The sequence below is a fragment of the Cupressus sempervirens genome, chromosome 9, assembly GCF_028749045.1.
Source record: "Cupressus sempervirens isolate cs-2001-9-10 chromosome 9, ASM2874904v1, whole genome shotgun sequence".
Lineage (NCBI taxonomy): Eukaryota > Viridiplantae > Streptophyta > Pinopsida > Cupressales > Cupressaceae > Cupressus > Cupressus sempervirens.
The window spans coordinates 731,949,896-731,973,362 of NC_143126.1; the positions used below are offsets into that span (position 1 = coordinate 731,949,896).

The following is a 23,467-nucleotide window of genomic DNA, read 5'->3' on the forward strand; positions in this document are numbered from 1 at the left end:
CCCAAAAGAACTCAATACTTGAAACTTTCCAACATACTTTTTAGAAATATCTCTTAATGTCATTATTATAATAATATAAATATCATTATAATAATGCAACTTGATAATTATTAAATAAATAAGAGCTTGTGCATTTATTAACTTTATTTACCGCAGGTGATGATTAATTGGCAATACCACCCACTGCACTGCCAAAAATAACAACTGCCAAAAATAGTAAGTTCACAACTGGGACCCCCAAAACACCTCGTTAGCTCATTAGGATTGCTGTAATGAGCTAACTCCATCAATTGCACAATCTTGCCAAAAACGAGGACATTACAACTATCTTGTGGGTCTAGGGTTCACAAAGAATGTTGTAGATCCAAACCTTTATTTTAAAATTATCAAAGATGACACACTAATACTAATCCTTTATGTTGATGACCTACTAGTTACAAAAGAGCATCATCTTATTGTTCAATGCAAAAGAGACTTGGCTTCAAAATTTGATATGAAGGACTTCAGTATTTTACACTACTTCCTAGGTTTGGAATTCTAGCAGAAACTTGATGGTATTCTTTTAAATCAAGGGAAATACACTATTGATATTTTGAAAAGATTTGGGATGTTAAATTGTAGACCTCCCTTTGAGTTTTTGGAACGGGGACGACAGGGGACAACACGAATTTCCTAGATGGCAAAAAAAATTGTCAATATTGGGGATAGGGGGTGGGCAGGGAGGTGACAAATGGGGACGGTTATATAACAATAGGGAAAATTAAAATATATAGAGAAATTTAAAATATTTATATGAAAACATGGATAAAGCATGTACTTATACATAATAGAACCTTGAAATATAAGAATCAACACCATTCATATGCCAAATTTGTGTTACTTTGAGAGTCAAAGTCTAATTGTTTTAGAAATCAAAGTCAAAGTCCCCTAGTTGTCTCCAAGTCTTCGAGACTGTAATGTCCCCCACTTAGCCAGTCTGGATGTATGTTGTCGTTAGCCCATTCTTGTATGGTCCCGAGGGCTAACCAGGACTTCAAAGGGGATCCTGAGGTTATTTGGCCTAGTCAAATTTAATTACAGGCCAAACGGAGTTCGTTTGTTGGGTTTTCGGAAAAACTTACTATTTTTAGTAAGCCAATAGGGGGATGCAGTGCCTTCAATTTTCAATGATAGGATGAGATGCGTTTTGTTGGGCTCTTTCTGATGAGCTATTATATATGAGATTTCGAGTTTATTTGGTATATTATTTTAATGTTTGAAGTTACAACGGTAAAGTGACTATTTAAAATTAAATATTATAATGTTTCATAAAGTCACTTTATAAAAAATTAAGAGTTCCCCTTTTGAGTACATACATGGACTTTGTAAAAGGAAAAAAAGAAGTAATATTAAAACTCATGTATTATCCCACATTGGCAAGACGGAAGCGTGGAGCAAGTGAGGAAGGCATTAAAAGAAAGAGGATAGCCCTCATTTATGCATGCTTGGAAAATATCAAAGAAATTGGGAAATTTGTTGGAGATTATGTCTCAATAGTTTGGAGGAGGAAATCCCTTCAAGCTGGAAATCTTGACGCCATTGAAAGATATGGTCTTGAGATTCAACATAGTAGCAGTTCAAAAAAGCGGAACCGAAAAAGCAGGCTGAAAAAAGCGGGTACGAAAAAGCTATCCGAAAAAAAGTGGAACCGAAAAAGCAGGCTGAAAAAGCAGGTGCGAAAAAGCAAGCCGAAAAAGCAGTTCGAAAAAAGTGAAGTAGAAGGGGCAGCATAGGAGAAAATTATTACAGCCATCTACAACCAGTCCATTGTAGTCTTCTAGCACAAGATTCTCATTGATGCAAATTGAAGAAAAAGTCATTTGAAGCTAGCTGAAATACTATATCAGTCATACGTCCCTTGCATGTGAATTGTTTGATGAAATTCCTTGAGCTTTCATTAGCATTTTTTGAGGGCATATTTGAGGAGGGTCATTATAGTGGTATCAGAGCTTGCTTGCAAAGTGTTTGACGAAATGTCAAACAACTGAAGTATAAAGATTTTTGGTGTTTGAAGAAGTTTACCCTATTGGGGTTATTACAGAGACGTTTCAGGGATGGAGGCAATTGAAAATATACTGGGGACATATCCTCAGGGAACATTGTTGTAGACCGATGTCCACACTCATGGAAACCAACTTACATAAGTTAAAAGCGGCAACAGTAGAATCCAGATTTGCAGATTCTAGTTTTTATAGACAAGATTATCGGCTCACTAATGTACTTGGTTAACACTCGACATGACATTTTCTATGCAATGAATGACTTGAGTTAGTTTATGTGTGAATCATGGTACATCACCTTGTTGCTACAAAACATATATTGAGGTATCTTCAATGTACTATTGGATATGGTTTCCAATATGGAAAATTTGACTTATCTCTACATGATTACTTAGATTCAAATTGGGCAGGAAGTGTGACTGATTGAAAATGTACCTGAGGATGTTGCTTCAGTTTGGGATCAGCCATGATTTCTTGGATAAGTAGGAACTGTCTTCAATAGCACAAAGTTCCACAAAAGAAGAATACGTTGCAGCCTCTATAGGAGCTAGAGAAGTAGTATGGCTCAGAAAGTTGATTGTGCGACTATTTGATGTGCCTTTGAAGCCTACTACTATCCACTGCGATGATCAAAGTTGTATCAAGCTCTTAGTGAATCCACTATTCCATGATCGATCTAAGCGTATAGAGATTTCTTATCACCATGTGAGGGATATGGTGGAAAGGAATGTGATCCAGTTGGAGTATATTAGTACAAGTGATCAAACAATAGACATTCTCACCAAGCCTCTCTCCAGAGTAAGTTGAATACTTCAGAAAGAAACTTGGTATGTTTGAAATGTAATTTTTTGAGACTAAATCTCAAATTTGTTTTATTTGCACTAATATATAATGATGTTTAATGTGTAAACTCTTTTTCTCATGTGTGACTCTATGACCTTAGGAGCCCCATCTGTACATTACTGAAAGGTGGCAATCTTTCTGATAATATACACTTGTATTTTAACATTGTAAGGTGATGACTTTACAGTGTTCACTATCATGTTGAATATCATGTGACTTGATATATGTGTCATGATAGTATCTGTTGGACACTTTGGTAGATATCATGAGACATGATATATGTTGTATTATTATGTTCCTTGTGAGATAATCATGGTGGATATTATGTGATGCAATATCAGTGCACATACCATAACTAGGATATATGAATGTCATGCGACTTGATGTTCTATATACTCCTTGATATCACAAGTTAAGTGATATCTAAATTAGTTCATACTTAGTTATCTTCCCTAGTTAAGAGGGAGTGTTTGATAGATACAAGAAACACATGTATGATAGTGTCTGTTAGATACAAGAAACACATTATGACAACTAAATACATATGTGCATGCATGTATGTGTGAATTGATATACATGCACGCACACACATATATAGCTCTTGTATTTATCTTGCCCTTAAATCAAACAAGCAATTATCCTTGTATTTATTTAAAACTATCATAATAAACTAAGCATGCAAAATCTGTGCATTTAGATTATACTTCTCTTGGAGATTGAGCAATATTTCCTTGCACAAATATTGGTCAACTATTTTTAAGATTGGATCGAGCTTATGATCCATCACTTTATGTAGATCAGAGGTCACGTTAAGAATTTGTTTGTTAATTAAACATGCCCGATTAGGAACGGGTCTTTTAGAGAGTTTTGTTGTGAGGTTTTCACACCATCAACCCAAAATTTTTGGTGACCCCCCTTTTGAGCAAGCCTTGGCAATTGGATAAGACAGAGGTGATAGTGGTAGGTGAGCTACACAACATACACATGCAGTTAGCATCTGATTCAAGGATAGAGCACATGGTAGATGTGGCCGATACCTATGGTTTGATCCTAGGTAGGGATTAGGCCAGAAGGTTGAATCGATACATGGCAACTGACTTTTCTCACATGTGGCTCCTGTGGAGAGGACTTGCCAAACAAATCAAAATTGATAGCACCCCAAGGTTGAGATTGATAGTTACTGAGTATGGGGAATCAAATGAAATATTGTTTGCGGAGACAAGTATGGGCTAAGAAGACAGAAGTACTAACTTTGAATATCATAAGTGAAGGGATGGATTCCACTGAGATTCTGATTGAGCCGGATCCCGACACTTTTAGAAACTTTGTGATTAGAGTTGTACAAGGATGGGTAACCGAATGTCAGTGAGAGGCTTATTATTGACCAATTGGTGTAGAATCCTCAATGCCTTCCATTCAGAATTATCTTGCTCCTTGTGCATATTTGCCTTAGAACAAGTAGACAAGAAAATCCCAAGGGCACTAAAACAAGATGATCAACATGGCAAACAGAAGATTGAAACTCTACAAGTTGATGAAGTAGAAAGTAGTATGATGGGTGAAATAAAGAACCAAACTACACCACCTAACTTGGAAGTGAAGAAAAATGATGAATCAGACAAGTGCAAGGGTTCCCAAAAGGATCATCAAGAAAGTGATGGAGTATGGACTCTAAGGTTTGATGGTTCCAAAACTAAGCAAGGGGCTGGAGGCGGATTTGAGTTAGTTAGCCCAACAGGGGCAACGTATTTGGAGGCACATAGATTTAAATTCCCATGCACCAACAATATGGTAGAATATGAAGCTTTAATTTTAGGCTTGTTGTGCGCTATCAAGAAAGGTGCCATTCATGTACTTGGAGATTCGCATTTGGTAACTAAGCAGGTAAAGCAGAAGTTCTCTTGCCATGACAAGAGATTGAAAAGGTATAGAAATAGAGTTTGGGATTTGATAGAGGACTTTGATGCCTTCAATATCAAGTTTAGCCATAGAGCAAGTAAGTAGGTGGCTCACACCCTCACACAAGCTGCAAGCTCACTAGCACCAATTAAATTGGACGGCTTGAAGAAATTTAAAGTTGAGTTATTATCGGTCCCATCAGTGCCTGATAATGTCAAGAACTTCTAGGTGTTTGAAGATGATAGACATGTCCTCAATTTCTTGACCAATTCAGATGTTTTCAAATCACAAATCGTTGATGGTGAAGTGCATGAAGCATGAATCAATTTAGAGGGAATTATGAGCTTGAAGAAAAATAATATTCCGAAGGGAATGATTGAGCTAGAAAGAATATTCGACATGGACCAATTCAACAAAGTGCCATATCAACCCACAGGAGGTGATGAATGCAAAAAGGTAAATTTGGGAATAGAGGATAGTCCCAAAATAGTTCACATTGGGAAAGTTTGCACACCTAAGGAGAAGGCAAATATATTGAGTTTGATGAGGAATTCCTAGATGTGATTGCTTGGGGACATGAAGATTTGAAAACATATGATCCTTCCATCATCACACATACAATTCCATTGAAGGAAGGAAGTAAGCCGTTCAGGTAGCAACAAAGGCCAGCCAATCCGTTGTTAGAACCATTGATATTCCAAGAAGTAAAGAAGCTGCTAAATGCGCAGATCATCTTCCCAGTGAGGCATTCAATGTGGGTTGCAAATCTCATCCTAGTTAGGAAGAAAAATGGAGAAATAAGGTTATGTGTCGATTTCAGGAATTTGAATAGAGCATTAGAAAAGGATAATTATCCATCGCCATCACTAGATGAGGTCATGCAAGTTGTAAATGGAGCACAGATGATGTCATTTATGGATGGGTATTTGGGGTACAATCAAGTGATTGTTGAAGAAGAAGATAGATTGAAAACGACTTTAACCACAAAGTGGGGAATATTCGCATATAGGGGGATGCCTTTTGGCGTGACCAATGCAGGTGCAACATTTCAAAAGGCCATGGATTAAGTTTTCAAGGACTTAAAAGACAAGTGCATTATCATTTACATGGATGACATCACAATATTCTCCAAAAATAGAGAGGACCACATGAGGAAAGTTTTTATGAGATGTAGAAAGTTCAGAGTTTCTTTGAATCTGAAGAAATGTATGTTTGGAGTTAACAAGGGAAAACTTTTGGGACATGTAATTTCAAAAAGGGGTATCATGATAGATCCAGAGAGAATGGAGGCAATTTCCAAACTTGGCATACTAGCTAGCAAGAAAGAGCTCAAATCATTCTTTGGAAAGTTCAACTTTGTGAGAAAGTTCATATCCGTATTCGTAGAGAATCTAAAGCCGATGAATGACATGTTAAAGAAAGGTGCAAAAATGGATTGGACTCCAGCGGTGAAGAAGGCATATGAAGAAATAAAGCATACTATCGTTAATGCACCAGTTCTAGTAAGCTTGGATTATGAGAGGCCATTCAATATATATTCTTTCACCTCTGATCACGCGTGTGCGGCCATCTTAACATAGAAGAATGAAGTGGATGAAGAACATCCGATAGCGTTCATGAGTGCACCTTTTAGGGAGGCCGAATTGAATTATCCAAATGTGGAGAAATAGGCTTATGCCTTGGTGAAGGCAATGAAGAAGCTCAGGCATTACATTTTGAGAAGCAAAGTACATGCAATTGTGCTTGACAAGCAATGAAGACTCTCTTAATGCAAAATGAACTTGGACAGAGAAGAGGAAAGTGGGTCGCCACTATCCAAGAAAATGACATAGAAATTCAACCGATGAAATTGGTCAGAGGAGAACAATTGGCGTAGACCATGGCATCAGAGGGACCTGGACTTGTACAACAAGTTTACGAATTGGAGGATGTGCACCCCGATGAATCGTACTAGGACATAATCAATTATTTGTTAAATCATCGATGCCCTTCACATTTGACTTTGGTACAAAAGCAAGCATTGAAATTCAAGAGAAAAATATACATGTTGCAAGGAGCAGTGTTATACAAATAGAATCATGAGGGATATATTTGAGATGTGTCGGAAAGGATGAAGCTAGAAATATTTTGGAACATTTTCATGATAAATTGGGAACAGGACATGGATCAAGTTTGGCTACAACACATTGGATACTAAGAGTCAGATATTATTGGCAACCTTGTTCAAAGACACTCATGAGCACATAAAGACTTGTCATGTTTGCTAGACATCGGTAAAGAGAGAGGAATTCAGCAATGCCTTTGCGGCTGATTATTGAGGTGAGACCTTTCGCGATGTGGGGACTTGACTTCGTTGGTCCTATCAATCCACCTTCCTCAGCACAACACAGGTATATTCTAACCGCAATTGACTACTATACTCGATGGTCAGAAGCTCAAGCTTTCAAGAATTGCACTGCTGAGATTATCATCAAATTTTTAGAGGAAAGAATCACTACTAGGTTTGGGTGTCCTACTTTTGTATGTGATAATGGTTCTGCTTTCATTTCTTTGAAATTTCATAAGTGGGCATTCGACCATGGGATCATTTTAAAATCTTCATCAAGTTACTATCCCTAGGGGAATGGCCTAGTAGAGTCCACAAACAAGAACCTTTTGACTATGATCGAAATTTTTTTAGATACGAACCCAAGAGATTGGCACACACAGCTAAGATATGCTTTGTGGGCAGGTAGAACAAGAGTTAAAGAGTCCATAGGAATCACTCCTTATCATTTGGTTTAAGGACAAGACCCTGTGTTCTTGATTCAATTAAAAATCCCAACTTTAAGGTTCATATAGGAATACTATGATTAGAATGAAGACAAAGTTCAAGTTAGGTTGGCTCAAGTGATGCAGTTAGATGAAAAAAGAGATGAAGCCCTAAAGAAATTTGCTAAACATCAAGGGGTAGTGAAGCGTTGGTTTGATAGAAAAGCACAAAACAAGGTCTTCAGGATCTCTGGCTTGGTCTTATATTGGGACAAAGCCCATGAAAAGAAAGGACAACATAATAAATTTGACAAACTATGGAAGGGTCCTTTCTAGATTTCAAAGATTATCGGGGATAATGCATTTAAACTTAAGACACTCACTGGTGGGGATGTCCCATTGCTTGTTAATGGACAATTCCTCAAACATTATTTCCAAGCCTAGGACTCCGTCTGGAGCCCCTTTGTACATAGAGTAGTTTTGCTTTCAGTTAGTAGATAGTTTGCTTTCCGTTCTTTAGAGTGGAGTTTGTTTTGGACCATTTAGTCCAAAGGGTAGAGTAGTTTCCCGTTTAGTTGGGTAGAGTAGTTTCCTTTCAGTTGTTTAGTTTAGGTTTTGTGAGGGAGCTCGATTTTGATTTGCATCAAGTCATTTGACTTGAGATCTTTACGTTCCCTCAGTTGGAGAGCAGTTTTGGTTTTGGAGCTTTGCAAGTGCAAAGTGGGTCCATGTTATCACTTGTGGGCAAGGTGTGTAGATTTTACATTTTTGGTGACAAAACAGAGTCCATCTTGTTCATTTCTTGGATACATTTGGAAAGGTTCAGAGATTTTTGGGGTCTGCTTGGTCATTAGTCTATGGTAGGACTTGTACTAAATTTAGGTCAAACTCAATAGAGGTTCTTATGTTATCTTTGACATGGGTACAACATTCTACCCTTAATTGCTCCAAGCTCTTGGTGTTTTGAAGTGAAGTTGGACTTAGTGAAAATCATACGCTTGCTTCAGCACCATTGTGGTCGTCTAAACCCTCTGCGAGCATCATTGCCTACAAGCCAAACAAAAGATTGAGAAAAAAGAGAAATATCATGAGAAAACAGAAAAATGAGAATCTATGCAAAAAGAAAAGGCAGTATCAAAGTCAAAATAAAGATGAAATTTGGCTAAAGGGTGTGCAATCATCTCTATCGGTGCTATAAAAGCAATCACTAAAGGTAGAATCATGATTGAGGTGCCACAACGATAACTTCGTCGGGGCTATAGACACCTGACTGGCAGCGGGGCTCTATCTAGGTTGCTTTTGAAGTGAGGATATTATAATAGCTAAGTTTAATAGATCTGAGAGATTATCAAGTTCTTGTTGAGCGAGGAATAAATCATTTGCACACACGTAACTTATGGTCAGGGTGCTTAGGTTCAACTTGAGAGTTCTTTCCCTTGTTGAGTGCTTTTCTTTAAGTGAGTTTTCAAACAGATTGTTGGGTAAAACTGTGTTTCTTATTAACATAAGATTTGGTCTTGCTTTGGACGTTCAGTTTACTCCTATTGAATGTCAATTTGGGGTTGTAGATTGTTGAAAGATATTGGGGCAATTTACCAAAGGGATGAAGATAACGAGTTAAGTGGAGATGAGATGCAAATCAAAGAAAATATCTAAATTGGAACTACACATACCAAATATGTATGAATGAATATTGTAAGTAGAACCACACATCACATGAAAGCATAATTTGTATATAATGAAGATTTTATTCTAAGCAAACATTATCAATCTCATTTATGATTAAATCATTAATAAAGTAATCACACATTTGTCTTAATCACTACACTTAAATTCCTTAAGAGATGTAACCAAATGCTAACACTAACATAGGAATTGATACTTTAGTAATGCAATTTTGAAGAATAAAAAGTGATAGCTAATAGTTTGTGGTAGGAACTTTGTAAAATAGAGTAATTTGCGACAGGAGGTAAGAAGGATTGCGATAGGGGCTTGGTGGTTATGTGAGGTAGAGCGAGAATTTGCGACAGGAAGTTATTTGGTTTGCAATGTGGCTAATGAATTTAGGACAAATTATGGGATTGTGGCAATCAGAAATGATGTAATGGTGAATGATGGTCTAACAATGAATGAATGACTCTATAGTACATTTGGAGTAGAGCAAGGAAATGATAAACAATGAAGTCCTATGTTTAAATCTTAATGACAAAATAATAATTTGATTTCTTGCACACAACAATATTCACACCAATTAATAATCATGCATTCAGAATTCAATGAAAGAGATTTTACAGCAAATATAAAACAAATGTCTATAACTAAAATGATCTCACCAAGTTTCCCGAGAGGGGGCCCTTCCTCTGGTTCATGTGGTGAGAACTAAATTAACACACATTGCTACAAAAATTCCACTTTGCTATTATGATGAACTTAGAAGAATATTTTGAATAGAGCTTTTCGTATATCATAATCCATGTTGTCTTGTGATTAAACACCTATTTATATAAGTTCAAAGCATTTAACTGACTAATCACTAAAATGTTATAGCCGATGGCTTCCATCCCAAACATAGATAGATCCTAATTTTAGTCTGGTCGCAGGCCACAAGTATTTAATTACAAAAAAGACATGACCAAAATAACGTGAGGTCTTAATCGATTTGTTGAACTATTTACAAAACCGTTTGCTCAAAATGGAATAACAAGACAACAGCCCTAAGCTAGTTATCCGCCTGTGTAGCCGCTTCCACGTCCGCTCGTGCACCTATAGTTCTTGTAGTAAATTAATCAAAATATATCATTTTCCACATAATTGACCTCTTTTAGAATTATTCTTCCATCTTCAAAGAAGTGCTAATTAACCTAATTCCCTATTAATGAATTTGGCAAAATAGGACTAAAGACTATAGGAATAAGGAAAAACAGAGGAGAAAGAATAATAAAAAAAGGACACTTTTGACACCCCACATAGGTCATCCTGAGATTTTTTTTGTTCTAAGTTGTTTTATTCTTGAAATGTTTAGGAACATTTCACCAGTGGAGTCGCCAGATGTTGCGAGGTTTTCACACCATCGCCCCAAAATTTTTGGGGACCCCCTTTTTTGGGCAAGCCTTGGCAATTTTGGCGGCTGTTAGGATTTTTTCAGTTGCCTTAGCAAAATTTGGAGTTATCCAGAGGTTTTTGAATTGACATTTTACACCTTGGACGCCTTGGGCCAGGAAGGGATTTGGTTTGTTTTCACTTGGTGTGAGACTAGATTTTCTAGAACATGTAATTTCGTCCTTAGGCCTAGCAAGTTTCAACAACAACATTTTTTTGATGGTTAAAACGATACTCGGTAGGATAAAATTGCAAATTTTGGACTTAGACGGATTCTGAAAATTTGATTTAATTGAACAAGCTTGAACATTTTCAAAATGAATTTTAGATTTAGTCATTTTGGAAATTCTTGAAACTTTTGCAGTGAAAAGAATTTTTGATAGTGAAATTGAATTTAGAGTTTGAATTTCGATTGCCAGGAAAATGATTTATTTTGTTAAAAAATTGAAATTGTATTGCAAAATTGAAATTGGATTAAATTGCAAAATCTCATTAATTTGGTTGAAATTTTGCCTAGAGGATTTTAGAAATGTTAAAGAAAATAGGTAATTTGGAATTGAAAATTGATTTTTGGCTTGTTAGATCAGATTTTAATGATATTTTAATTGCCAAAATGTTAAATGAAAATTTTGACATCTCCTAGACTTACCTCATTTCTATTTTGCAATTCTGGAGTCAAATTGGCAATTAAAAAGGGTCAATTTCACTATGGGGTTAGTTATTTTTATGTTTTATTTAAAACTGGGCCATCTTGGGGGGTTTAACTTAAGTTTTTGTTTCCCTCTAGGCAAGTCGGCCCACTTTGGAGGTCAATAGAAGGATATAAGAAGGGGCTTTCCCCCTCTTATTTCCTCATTCCATTTCCACTCCTCTTGCTTGGTGTTGAGCAATTTCTTCTAGTTGGTCGAATTTCCCCTTTAGCAATGATTTTGGCTTGAGGATTTCCATTTCTGGGCAGCAAATTTCTTCCTAGAAGCTGGGCGTTTTCTGCCCTAAGGCAAATTTGTGGGTGAAGATCTGATTTTAGGCAAGATTGAACGATTTTGGACGTTTGATTTTCCTCCTAGGGCAGTGAATTTTTTTGTTCAGTTGGGGTGATTTTGTTTGGTGGAGAGACAAGGTGCTTTGAGGTCTGATTTTTGCAAGTGTGGGCGAATTTAGATGGATGAAATTCTAATTTGGAGCAAACTTTTTTGTCCTAGGGCAGCGATTTTCCTTAAGTTGGGTGATTTTGGCAAGGAGGTCAAAATTTGGTAAAAGGAGCAGAATTTTGCAAGTAATCTATGTGCTAAGGCATCACATTTTGGAGGAAGACTGAAATTTCCGAGATCAGATCTGAATTTGAAGAGGCTCAATTGTAGGTAGAAGGCAAATTTAAGGTAAGATTTTCGTTCATCTTTAGAGGTGAAGATTGGTTTTAAAAGCGGATTTTATTCCTTGTTCTTGCTTGGTTTGTTTTGCTTGTTTTCTTCTTGCACTATTCATCAACCACTTCATCATCTCCATCGATAGGCTGAAGTTGGGAGATATAAGTGTAAATTTCATGATAGGACATTTGGAGAGGCAGAAATAAGCTAGACCACCCTAGGTTTGAAGTTGGGAGATATAAGTGTAGTCCATCCTAAGGTAACAAAGAGGCAAAAATAAGTGGTAGTCCCACCTCTAGGCTGGAGAGACGATTATATGATTTGGAGAGGGCATAAATAAGTTAAATTCCATTGATAGAAAGAAGCTGGGAGATTTATAAGTGTAGTCCATATCATTTAGATTGAAGAGGTAGAAATAAGTGTTTAGGATGGTGGATGTTAGTACAAGCAAGATCCCAAAGGGAATGAATGCCATAAAAGACAAGGAAGACATGATACCTAAGACCACCTTCTTCTTGAAATTGAGGCGAATAAGTGACACCAATATCAACACGATGAACATGGTACAGTTGAAGGATAGATTAAAGGAAGGATAATCCCCCATGGTGAAGAAGATCTACAAGAGTGGAATTGTACACACGGTAGCTTTCCCTCCTACCTTGCCTTGTCTGGAATTGGTAATGGAGTGTGCATCCCAGTTTGATATTGTGACCATGTCCATCATTTTTTGATGAAGGGAAGTGATTGTTGGCTAACATCAGCAGACAAGTGGTCGAAGAAGTATTCAGTATTCCCCAGCATAAAAGGCATGACAGTGGTAATGATGGATCAAACAACCAAGTTCTTTCAAGAGAATTAGGATGCGTACTTCATTCATTTAAAGCAGAATTGGTTACACAAAAGCAAGAAGGGAGTTACCAAGTTGTTAAAACTCACCAAGTCAGATTTCAAATCAAAGTATGGCGAGCTTATTGTGCGTCTCAGTCGAATCATGGGCATGGCTCAAGGTATGCAATTTGAGAATTGGATGTACTATTTTATTGATGAAATTGAAAATTGAGAAAGAAAGTTTGGATGAAGCTAGAATTATAAGTGAAAATTTAGAGTTGCAACTAAGGACAATACAAATTCAAAAGAAATTCTACATGGGGTCCTACCTTTTCTATCTGATTGCGAGACTATATGAACATCTTGGACTTAAGGCCTTAGGAGTGATTGGCAATGGGCCAAGGCAATGTTTGGTGCATGAGTGTTATCCACAGCTTCATTTGCATAGCACCAAAGATTATAAGATGTTTTATAATGCCTTTGCTATGAAGATGGTAAGAATATTACAAGGGACACCTGCTAGGAGGCTCTCATCAAAAGCGGAAGCAAAAGTTAAGAAGTATGGGAGTTGGTTCATCCAATTTCCGCAATTCGCATATATCGGAGTGGCAAGAAATACAGTTTGTCCTAAGAGACTTCCAAGGTACCCACTCGACAGAATAGTTTTGATGGAGTTGGCCAGGCAACTTGTCCATTACGACAAGATGATGAAACTTAAAGGTGAGACATGGATTACCTTCTCATTTGGAATAGGCAATGATATTTTCCCCAATCTTGTCGCCTTTGCAGCTGTGGAGGAGTTAGAATGGTATCATCTAGGATGGTATAGAGCAAGACATGGATTCAATCCTAATGGTCTTATCAAGGCATCTCACAAAAACATAGTCAAACATATTGCTACTACAGAAGATTTTTGGGCCAATGCATAGGATGACTTTCATGTGAGGAAGCTAGCTTTCTCAAGGTTGTCAGTGGGCATGATAAGAGAAATCCGATGGAGAGGCCTTGATATTCGCGATTAGCTGGAAGATGATGAAAATGTGCTAAGAGAAGATTATGATACAGTTGATGGAATAGAATTGGGTCCAGTGGATTGGGATGATCATCAGGATCCTTACTTAGAGGCAGTTACAAGGACAATTGATCTACACACTAAGTCATGGTACAATGAGAAGTTAAGGCAATTACAAACTCGGAAGGCACACCTTACTAATGAGAAGATGAAACTAGAGAAAGAGGGTCCAACGGAGTTAGTCGGACAGAAAGGTGGGGGTAGTAGCCAACAACAAAGAGCAATTAAGAGCAAAAAGAGAAATTTGGAGGTTGAAAAAAGTAAAGAACACTAGGAGCCTTCAGCAAAGAGACAGAATGCAACACCGTCAAGGGAGAGCATAATTGAGGCTAAGAGCCAAGAGGTTAATACAAGTGGACAAAGGGTCATGTTAGAGGTGAGCTCTGATTCAGAATCAAGTGGTTACAGTAAAGGTACCAAGTACTCTCCTCTCTCGAAGAACCAACATAGAGATGATATGACAGTCACTAGTGAAGAAGAGGATAGGCCAATTGATATTGTGGAAGTAAGCTAGGCGCCTGAGGTCGTTGGTGATGCTTTGCTAGTCGAATTGAATCCAGATTTGGGGAGATGCATTGCACCACTATGATTAAGGAAAATGTTTATGCCAAGAGGCGAGGTGGTGACTGTCCGAATAGTTGAAGATATTCAAGGATTAGTGGAAAAGAAAGATAGTGAGAAACAAAAAAAAATTGCAAAGATGGTGGCAAAGGTAATCAGGAGCGATGATGAGGGTCACCAAAAAGTTCAGATTGCTGTACCAAAGGTTACCAAGGTAGTGGATGAGATTGTAGCCCAGGAGTATGAGATAGCAGAGCATGACCTGGGAAGAATCACGAATGACATGGATTGTGAGGAGATCTAGGAAGGCATGGTTTCAATTAGAAAAAGGTTGAGGAAGGAAAACGAGAGGATTGTAAAGTTAGAGGCTGAAAACAGGTATTGGAGAGATTGCTAGCCTATCCAACAGTTGCATTAGGCAGCCCTTCCGCAAGACAGCAGGAGCAACATAGAAGAGATATCAGCTCAATTGCACGAAATCCAAGATTGGATCAATGATATAATTCAAGGTGGGTAAAATTTCTTGCCTTTTTTTTATCTTGACATTCAGGTCATTGGTGGATATTAGAGACAAATTCAGAACATTTGAAGGGGAGTGGAAGGATTTCCTTCCAGTCAAGGACTTAGCATTCCCAGGCTATGGGCAGTTATTGGGCTACCGGAGAGATATTCGGAGAGAACTAAGTTGGTGGATGGAGGAGGAAGGAGTACGATGTAGTCTTGGTATGTTGCTTTGACCATCAGATTGAGGATACTTGAACAGATACGGAATGAGATTGCACAAAACAGCCCAAGCATTGACACTTCCATTTCAACCATGATGAATGATGTTGGGGTTGCATTTGATTTTGAAGATATCAAAGAGGAGAACGTCAATGAGACAGAGTTTGGATTGAGATTCGATGAGTTGGGGAAGGTTGCCATCAGGAAGAAGCATTCGGGCACTTGCCTTTATCGGATATGCAAAAGAATATGAGAAGGATCATGAGAAGACACTACAAGGAGCAAGCAACATGATGAATTCAATTGAGCTCAAGATGAAGCACACACCTTGCCCTCCCATGAAGGAAGTGAACGACAGGCTAGCCAAAGTCATTGCCTTGGCTAAGAAGATGAAAGAAAAGGGTAGAATTATATTAGAGGATCATTTGATCTAAGCCCAAGTGGAAAATTCTCGTTTCTTCTTGGGTAGGAATAGTGTTTGATTCTGGTTGGTCACCATTTTGCTGCCTTCTCATTAGTTGCCACTTTTCCTTTTTTTCATTGGTCCATTGAAAAGGTGGCGTCTTCTCATTGGCCAATGAGGTGGCAACCCTAGTTAGGGTTTTTGGGATTTGATTTGGATCATTGATTTTGCCTCTTAATCTCTACTGTTGGTTGTATTTTTGGCCCCTATATAAGGTTATTTGCCCTCATTTGTAAAGGGTTGAAGAAAATTGTTGCTTATATAATACCAAAATTGCTTCTCTTATCGTTGTTGTGTCTTGCATGGTGATTAAGAACACTGGTGTTATTGCATGGTTTCTACTTCCAATAGTTAAAGTTAAATTCCATTGAAGTTGTTAAAGTAGATTTTATTTCAAGAAAGTTGTTAAGCAAGAGTAAGAATAGATGGCTAGTTGCATGTTGATATTAATGGATGTTTGATAGGGATACATAAACAAGGCCACTAGCATCCTAGCGGCTTGTTAGGAAGTCTTGCATGGTAGTCTAGTCTTTTTCCCCTTGAATCATTGCATCTATGGAAGTAGTGCCGTTGGCAAGATTTCATCAGATTTAATCCCCGTCCATCTCCTAATCTTTCCATTCATAGGAGTAGAAGTAAAGCAACAAGTAGTTTAGTAGTTGGAGTTTTTTGAAGAGTAATGTTAGAAGTGAAATAATTTGGAAAAGCAAATTGAGAAAGTCAAGTCAATATACGTTGCAAAGCTAGATTTTATCACCATCACAACAAAAGTTTGACATCCTTGAAAGTACAACGTAAGCCTGCCTATTTGATTAACCAGCAAATCACATTAAAATAATTGAGTTAGTATCCACAGGTGCAAAGAACCTTGGAGTTTTCTCATGTTCTTCATGAGTATTTACTTTTCAAGAGAGGGTTGAGTTTTTGGTATTCTATATCAAGTATTCAATTGCTATATGTTATGTAGTGGTATAAAACTGACATCAACAAGTTTATAATGTGACTTTGTGCCTCTTCACAAAGTGACTTATAAGGAACAGTCAAGTCCGCTCATTATGTGCCTCTTAGAGTGAATAGATATATATGGACTGAATCCAAGAGACTAACCATCGAAATATATAAATGCATTATTCTCTTTAGATCAGCGATTTCAGAGATCAAATTATATACATTCGGACTTGACTTTCAATCTTCAATATAATTGTAATTCAGACCCATACTTATCTGATTATCATCTGGAAAGCAAACTAATATTAGTATACCTCAAATCTGAAAATAGCCATTACTGTACTAGTTTGATCACAGATTTGATTAGCATTTACAATGTTGATGCCACTTTGTATAAACAGAAATGTGGTCTAGAGAAACTATCAAGTTTCAGACATGTTGTTTTTCTCATCCAGCACCTTTACCATTGTGAAATCTCATAGGCTAGTAAGGAACCTGCTGTGATACCATGTTAATGTAGGATCAATTGGTCTTTGCTGTAACTTGTAATAGCATTTATGATTTTCAAGTTACTCTTACAATGAAATATATATATGATATGAAGAGGCACGTCTCCCATGGACTCAGAGACATTTCTCTTCTTAACTCATATTAATGATCACAATTAATATTTTCTCAATGTATTTTGTAATGATATTAATTTATATATGGAATATATCTCATATACATACGTACGTATGTATGTGTATATATATATATATATAATCAATAATAATAATGCTCCATAATTAATAATAATAGAGAAAGATAGATATCGAATGTTTAAGGCCAATAGGCCATTTAAACATTTTATTTCATTGATTGGATTAATCCAATTGAAGCTACAATCATTAATACTTTCAATAGTTTCTTAGCGTTTCTGTTGTGTGACTGCTGCTGCACGAATTGGAGTGAATTCTGTGAGGTCCCTCCATTTGTGATTGCACTAGAAACAAAACCTCTCCCCTCTATACTCGTATTAATCAAGATCTTGTGCTTAAGGATGAATGGTCTCAAATGCACATGCCCAAGCAACCAAGAAGAATGAGGATTCAAAGATAAATGACCAAAAGATGCAAACTGCACAAGAAACTAGGATACAGGATAAACTAGAATGCAAAGATTGCTAAATTGCTATAATGGATGCCAAGAATGCAAACGATTAATGTAAGCAAAGAATGAAGGATTTGATATTAGAAGGAATGTTGCTTAAATAGATGTCCTTAGGGTGAATCCTTTATCAAGATGAATGTGGGATAAGAGACTGGTGTATGAACTTATAAGCATTAATCCAACATGTGGCAGGCAAAATACTATATATAGAGGATAAATTTGATGTGAGGAATTTAGGAGTTTAGATGAAAACTAAAAGAATATATATTTTAATAGATACATATATCTATTTATAAAATTAATGAGAATAATGTAGACAAATATTTTTTAAAACTGATTACTGGATTATGGTATAATGGAATATATATTTAAATAATGGGAGTAACAGATAAATGAAATATTATATTAAAGTGAATAATTGTAATGAAATATACAATTATTGAAATGATTCAATAAAATGTCCTTAGAATACAATGGTAAAAAACCACATGTCAATAAACCACTTGTAAAACCAAGCAATAGCATAATACACAATGATTGAAACGTGCAAATTGTAACACACCTATGCTCCACAGAGTTTTGTAGACATGGTTGTTTTAGAGGACAAGGGCACATTTGTGATATGGGTATGGTTGAGGGCCAATTTTTAAGGGACGATAGAGGACGACTATTAAAAAAACAGGGGATTTTTAATATTGAGAGGTTTCGAATATGCATATCTTAACATTGATAAACCATTCACCATAGACATTTTAGAAGCTGAATACATCAAAAATTAACAAAATCAAATTTTTCATTGTAAAAATGTGGCGTACATATAGAAAAAATGCCAAAGGCCCCAAGTTTCATGCATGAAATGGCATTTATTGAAATGTAAACAATAGACATCCTATTGTAAGTCCTTGGGAGCCAGCCATCCTTTTTATCAAAATAAAAAATGCCTCATTTTATAACTTTCACAGTCCAAACATGGCTTGAGCCATATGAGATGACTAGAAGTCCCAAGGATAGGTAGCAGAGGTCTAATTGTCCCCTAGCTGTGTCAGGGACTTCTAGCCATACCCCTGTAGCTTGCTGCTCTCAAAGTGGCATTTCCGAAATGTACCCTTTTTCGAAAAAAAAGAACGTATTTAGGAACTGGAAACTCCCATCTCCACATCCCTGTTCCATTCCCGAGATGGAAGTGGGTGAAATTTGGTAGGGGATTCGTCCCCATGGAGCATAGCAACACACATAGTCAACATACTATGAAACGAAATACCTATTTATCTTTTTCCTTAGGTTTTCAAGTAAATTAATGAAATAAAATTGGGGTCTCTCCACTTTTTTTTTTGTCTTGCTTCACTTTCATATGTCCTTAAAATACTCTTGATGTGTCAAGCTTCATCCATTGTTTCAATTTTCAGGAGAATAGTACAAGCCAAAAATTGCACACATGGCAATTTATCTATGTTGAGTAGACTTAGATCCCTTTTGTATTCATCTTCCTCTTTTGTTGATCTTCCTAATACCTTTGTTAGGAATAAGTACAGAGAGATTTGGTTTTCTCACTTCAGACCTCTGCTTGCTGGGAATTACATGGCTGGGACTTCATTAACTAAGAGAAGGAATTTGACAATAAAAACTTGTTAGCTCATCCCTTCAATCTGTGGTGATTTTGCCCTTTTCAGAAACATATTCAAGGGACCTACAAGCTACCCTATCATATGCCTTGTTCACGTCTACCGTATTTATAGTGCTCTTCCTTTTTGACGATTTAGGGAGTGAAGGGCTTCATGCACTATTGTTATTCTATATGAGATCTTTTTAACTCTAAATCGCATCCTTTCTCATTATATGCTATCTTCCATATATGCTGTTTTACATTAACAGTTCAATACTTTAGCTTATGATCTTATAAACTGTGTTGCAGAGAGAAATGGGGAATAGGATTTGAGGCACTGTCTTTCTTTTTTAGGGTTAGGGTTAGTATGGCAGCATTCCCTTCTTTTGTAGCTGCCTTTTTTGTCCTACATTTCTTCTGCCATCTCCTACACAGTTCTCCCTACGATAAGCCAAACATTCCCTAAATAGGTGCCTAAAAACTATTTAGTCCTGGAGCTTTTTCTGCCTGTAGGAAACAGTGCCACTTTCACTTACTCTTCAGTGATAGACCTCATCAAATTAATAGTATCTTACTTGAGCTGATCGGAAGTATGTTTTGAAGTAATTTCTTTTTGGTTTATGATCTGCCTTCATTAGCTTCCATTGATAAAGATGCATGGTAGTGCACCGTTTCTCTTTAATTTCCTCATTTCCTTAAATGTCAACTCAAGGATGAGATAATGTTTTGTTCAGTTAATCTTTTATGTTATTACAGTTGGAAGATGGAAGAACTTTGTATTTCAATCTTCTTTCTTTGCAACCTAATGTGTCTCCTATTCCAAAAGGCTTCTCCCATTTTGTTTGTGTCCTTGTAAAGTAGTCACATGAGTTTCTCTTTGTTTGAAATGGTACTACTGATGCCCAAATCAGAATTTTTTGTTGAATTTGCACTCGCTCGTAAGGGTGTCCTATGGAATAATTTTCCAAATTATTTTCAATTCCATTTTCATACATCCTTATCATTCTTCAGTTTTGGTTGTAAGACAATACATTTTGATTCTTTTTCTTGTGCCTTCCACCATTTTCTGAAATCTGTTATCTGCTGCCTACAATATTTTTTCCATATATTGGTGTAATCTATAGCCATACCAAAGCACAATCGTATGAGTCATTCTCTTAAATCTCTATGGATTTTATCAGCAGGTGCAGTTGTTTGTCTTATATGGTTTTGCACTCCTTGTCTTATATGTTTGACTTTCTGTTGCAGGGGTTATGGTTTGAAAAGGAGTCCTTGTGGATGTTACCGAGCATGACAAATGATCTGGTGAATGTTTTGCGGCAGGAAGGGATTACAAAATTGCAGCAGTTATTGGAGCTCTCAAAACCTTCTTTGTGGAAGAATGAGACAACAGAACTGCAGCAACTACTCCAATCAGTTCTTACCAAATCTGAATTGGCAGAACTCTTCCAAGTATGAAGTTTTTGTAAATAGGAAGTTTTAGCTCAAAAACTTTTTTCACTCTTTTCTTAGCTCGAGATACAAAAAGGAAATTTTCTGCTTTTGTTTTTAGTTTTTAGTTGGTCTTCCAGAAGTTAATATTGTCTGTGAAGATAGATGCATTTGATATTGAGTCTGCCTAATTTTTCCTCAGGTCTTGGGACAGTTTCCTCAAATTCAAGTGGATTGGAATCTTGGAAAGGAAGAAAGAAGTGTTGGCAAATATTATATTCTTGAAGTCAAATTAAAAAGAATGAAAAAGGCATCAAGAGCTTTTGCACCTCGATTCCCAAAGGTGAGTATTTCAAGCTCCAATATGTGGATTTTCTTTAAGAACTTGCAGTTTATTTATTTCTGGCAACCTCCTTGTCTTCGACTCTTACCAGATAAAAGAGGAAGCATGGTGGTTAGTCCTTGGTAATACAGAGACAAATGAGCTATATTCCTTAAAGAGAGTAAGCTTTTCTCAGGATCTAATTACTAGTATGGTCATATCACCTGATCAAGTTAACCAGCAGGTAATACTCTATGAGGCTATGCTAATGATTGTCTTTTAATGTTTACTATTACCCATTACCAATCTGTTAGATTTGGTATTAACAGTCAAACATGAACAGGGAACAGAGTTTTTCCTGGTGTCAGACTGCTACCTGGGTTTTGAACAGCACTATGCTCTTGGAAGTCCCGATTGTGATGGTCATATGGCTGTGTAGTAGCCAGAAGATGGCAGTATATACTTGCATATTAAATATTGCATTCTTGCTATTCCAAGTGAGCGATGCTGAATTCATTCAGTCAAAATATTTATCCATGATCTTAACATTGCAGGGCACTTAGTGGAGTTTACATGTGTGCAAGGTTACCCCAAGTTTTGAGGATGGGTGCAGAGGGAATGAGTTTCCAGGTTAGCAATTTTTGGGACAGTTAGGGGATGGCAAACAGGACAGCTATATGAAATTTGGGAAATTTAAAACATTTAGGTAAATGTAAAAAATTCGTATGAAAATATGGGTAAAGCATGCACTCATACATTATAGAACCTTAAAATATAAGAATTAGCAAAATTCTTATGTCAAATTTGTGTTTTCTTGAGAGTCAAATGTCAAATTTTGTCTAGAATTGGAAGTCAAAGTCTTGTAGCTGTCCCCTATCCCCAGGACATTTTTGGGATGGGAATGGATAAAAGAAACTGGGTATGTGTCCGTGGGTAACATAGATATGTGGTCACCAATGTGATAATTCTCATCCATATTAGCATGCCTTATACAACACTAGATATCTAGCTAGATGATCTTTTATGGCTTAATTTAGAAGCCAAATTTTTCATTTTGCAGTGGCACGCCTTTTGTAGTGCAGCTTTATGCAATACATATTTTGATTATGATATCATAATCTCTTGCTTTGTTTTTGTATATGCCTGCCAGTGAGTTGAAATTGGAAGTTCTCTGCCATAGTGAAAGTCATCCACGATCTTTGACAATCTAGTTGACAGTGAAATTAGAACAGTTGGTTTAAGTATTATTCACAAAGTGTAAGGTCTGCAAGTTATATTCACCAATCGTAAGCCATCTCCAAATCAGCAGCCACGGGCCTGTCATTCACTGAGATTCACATTTCTTTTTAATGAGTCAGTAAACATTTACATTCTTGTTAACTATAGTTAGACAATTGCAATTTTTATTTCGGGGAAACTGAAAATTGGCTGAGGCCTGCCTTCTGGAAGCTACAGCATTTGCACGATGGATCACCATCTGGAAGATATACAAGATTTACTGACTTTATAAAACCGTACTCCTGTATCATGTCACTAGATTCAGATGTTGTCATTCGAAAATTCTTTTCTTTCAAGATTCAATAGTAGGAGCTGTATTTCTAGACCAGTTTTAGGTTTGATTCATTCTATGCTTTCATTGGTCTGGGAGGTAGAATTTAACTTTGTAAAATGACATTTTATTGGTTAATATATTGACATCTGAAATTAAAGAAATTTATCAGTTTAAGAATCATTGTCAGTATCCATGTCCATGGTTCGAGTTGAGTAACAATTTAATTCAGATTAGTCTGGCAAGGGGGGGAAATGTGATTAAATCCGTCTTATAGAACTTCAATTCAAATGTATAAATAATATATTTTTCCCCAAAATGATAAAAAGATAGTCTTAAATTGTAATTAGATTTAGATATCAAATCAAATTGTGAATAACAATATTTATTAATAACAAGAATAACATACATATTTATAGTGTAAAATTAGAAATTGATTTAGAATATCACGTACATAAACAGTTCTGACAGAGCTTGAGTCCCTGCCTTGTACAAGGGTTAGAAGGTACAATAATGCAAAAGATATTGTTATGTAACATTTGGTTAAAAGAATGGAAATGTCAAAATATCAATCTTCAAAAAAGCAGATTTTTCTTCTTTAATACAAACCATGATACTCAAACCAAGATTACCAAGATACTAGGATGCCAACCTGCCAATGCCCTGTCTACCTACATTGGCCTCTCTCTCACGGTCAAGGATGTTACTTTTGGTTTCTAAGACTCTATCCTTGAGAGAACTCAAAAGAAACTCACAAGGTGGAAGGGAAAACTCTTCAGTCATGCGGGTAATCTCCAACTTCTGAAGTCTACCCTCC

General features: G+C 36.6%; 1 protein-coding gene across 1 annotated transcript in view; it reads left to right on the forward strand.

Moving 5' to 3' along the window:
* The window catches only part of LOC149540794 (U5 small nuclear ribonucleoprotein helicase), a 316,081-nt gene extending 293,868 nt beyond the window's left edge, over nt 1–22,213 (forward strand). The window contains exons 47-50 of the mRNA XM_089801877.1: nt 20,597–20,800; nt 20,982–21,122; nt 21,214–21,345; nt 21,445–22,213. Coding sequence (XP_089658003.1) covers nt 20,597–20,800; nt 20,982–21,122; nt 21,214–21,345; nt 21,445–21,540 — 573 coding nt within the window. The 3' untranslated portion in view covers nt 21,541–22,213. The remainder of the gene's footprint in view (nt 1–20,596; nt 20,801–20,981; nt 21,123–21,213; nt 21,346–21,444) is intronic.
* The last annotated feature ends 1,254 nt before the right edge of the window (nt 22,214–23,467 follow it).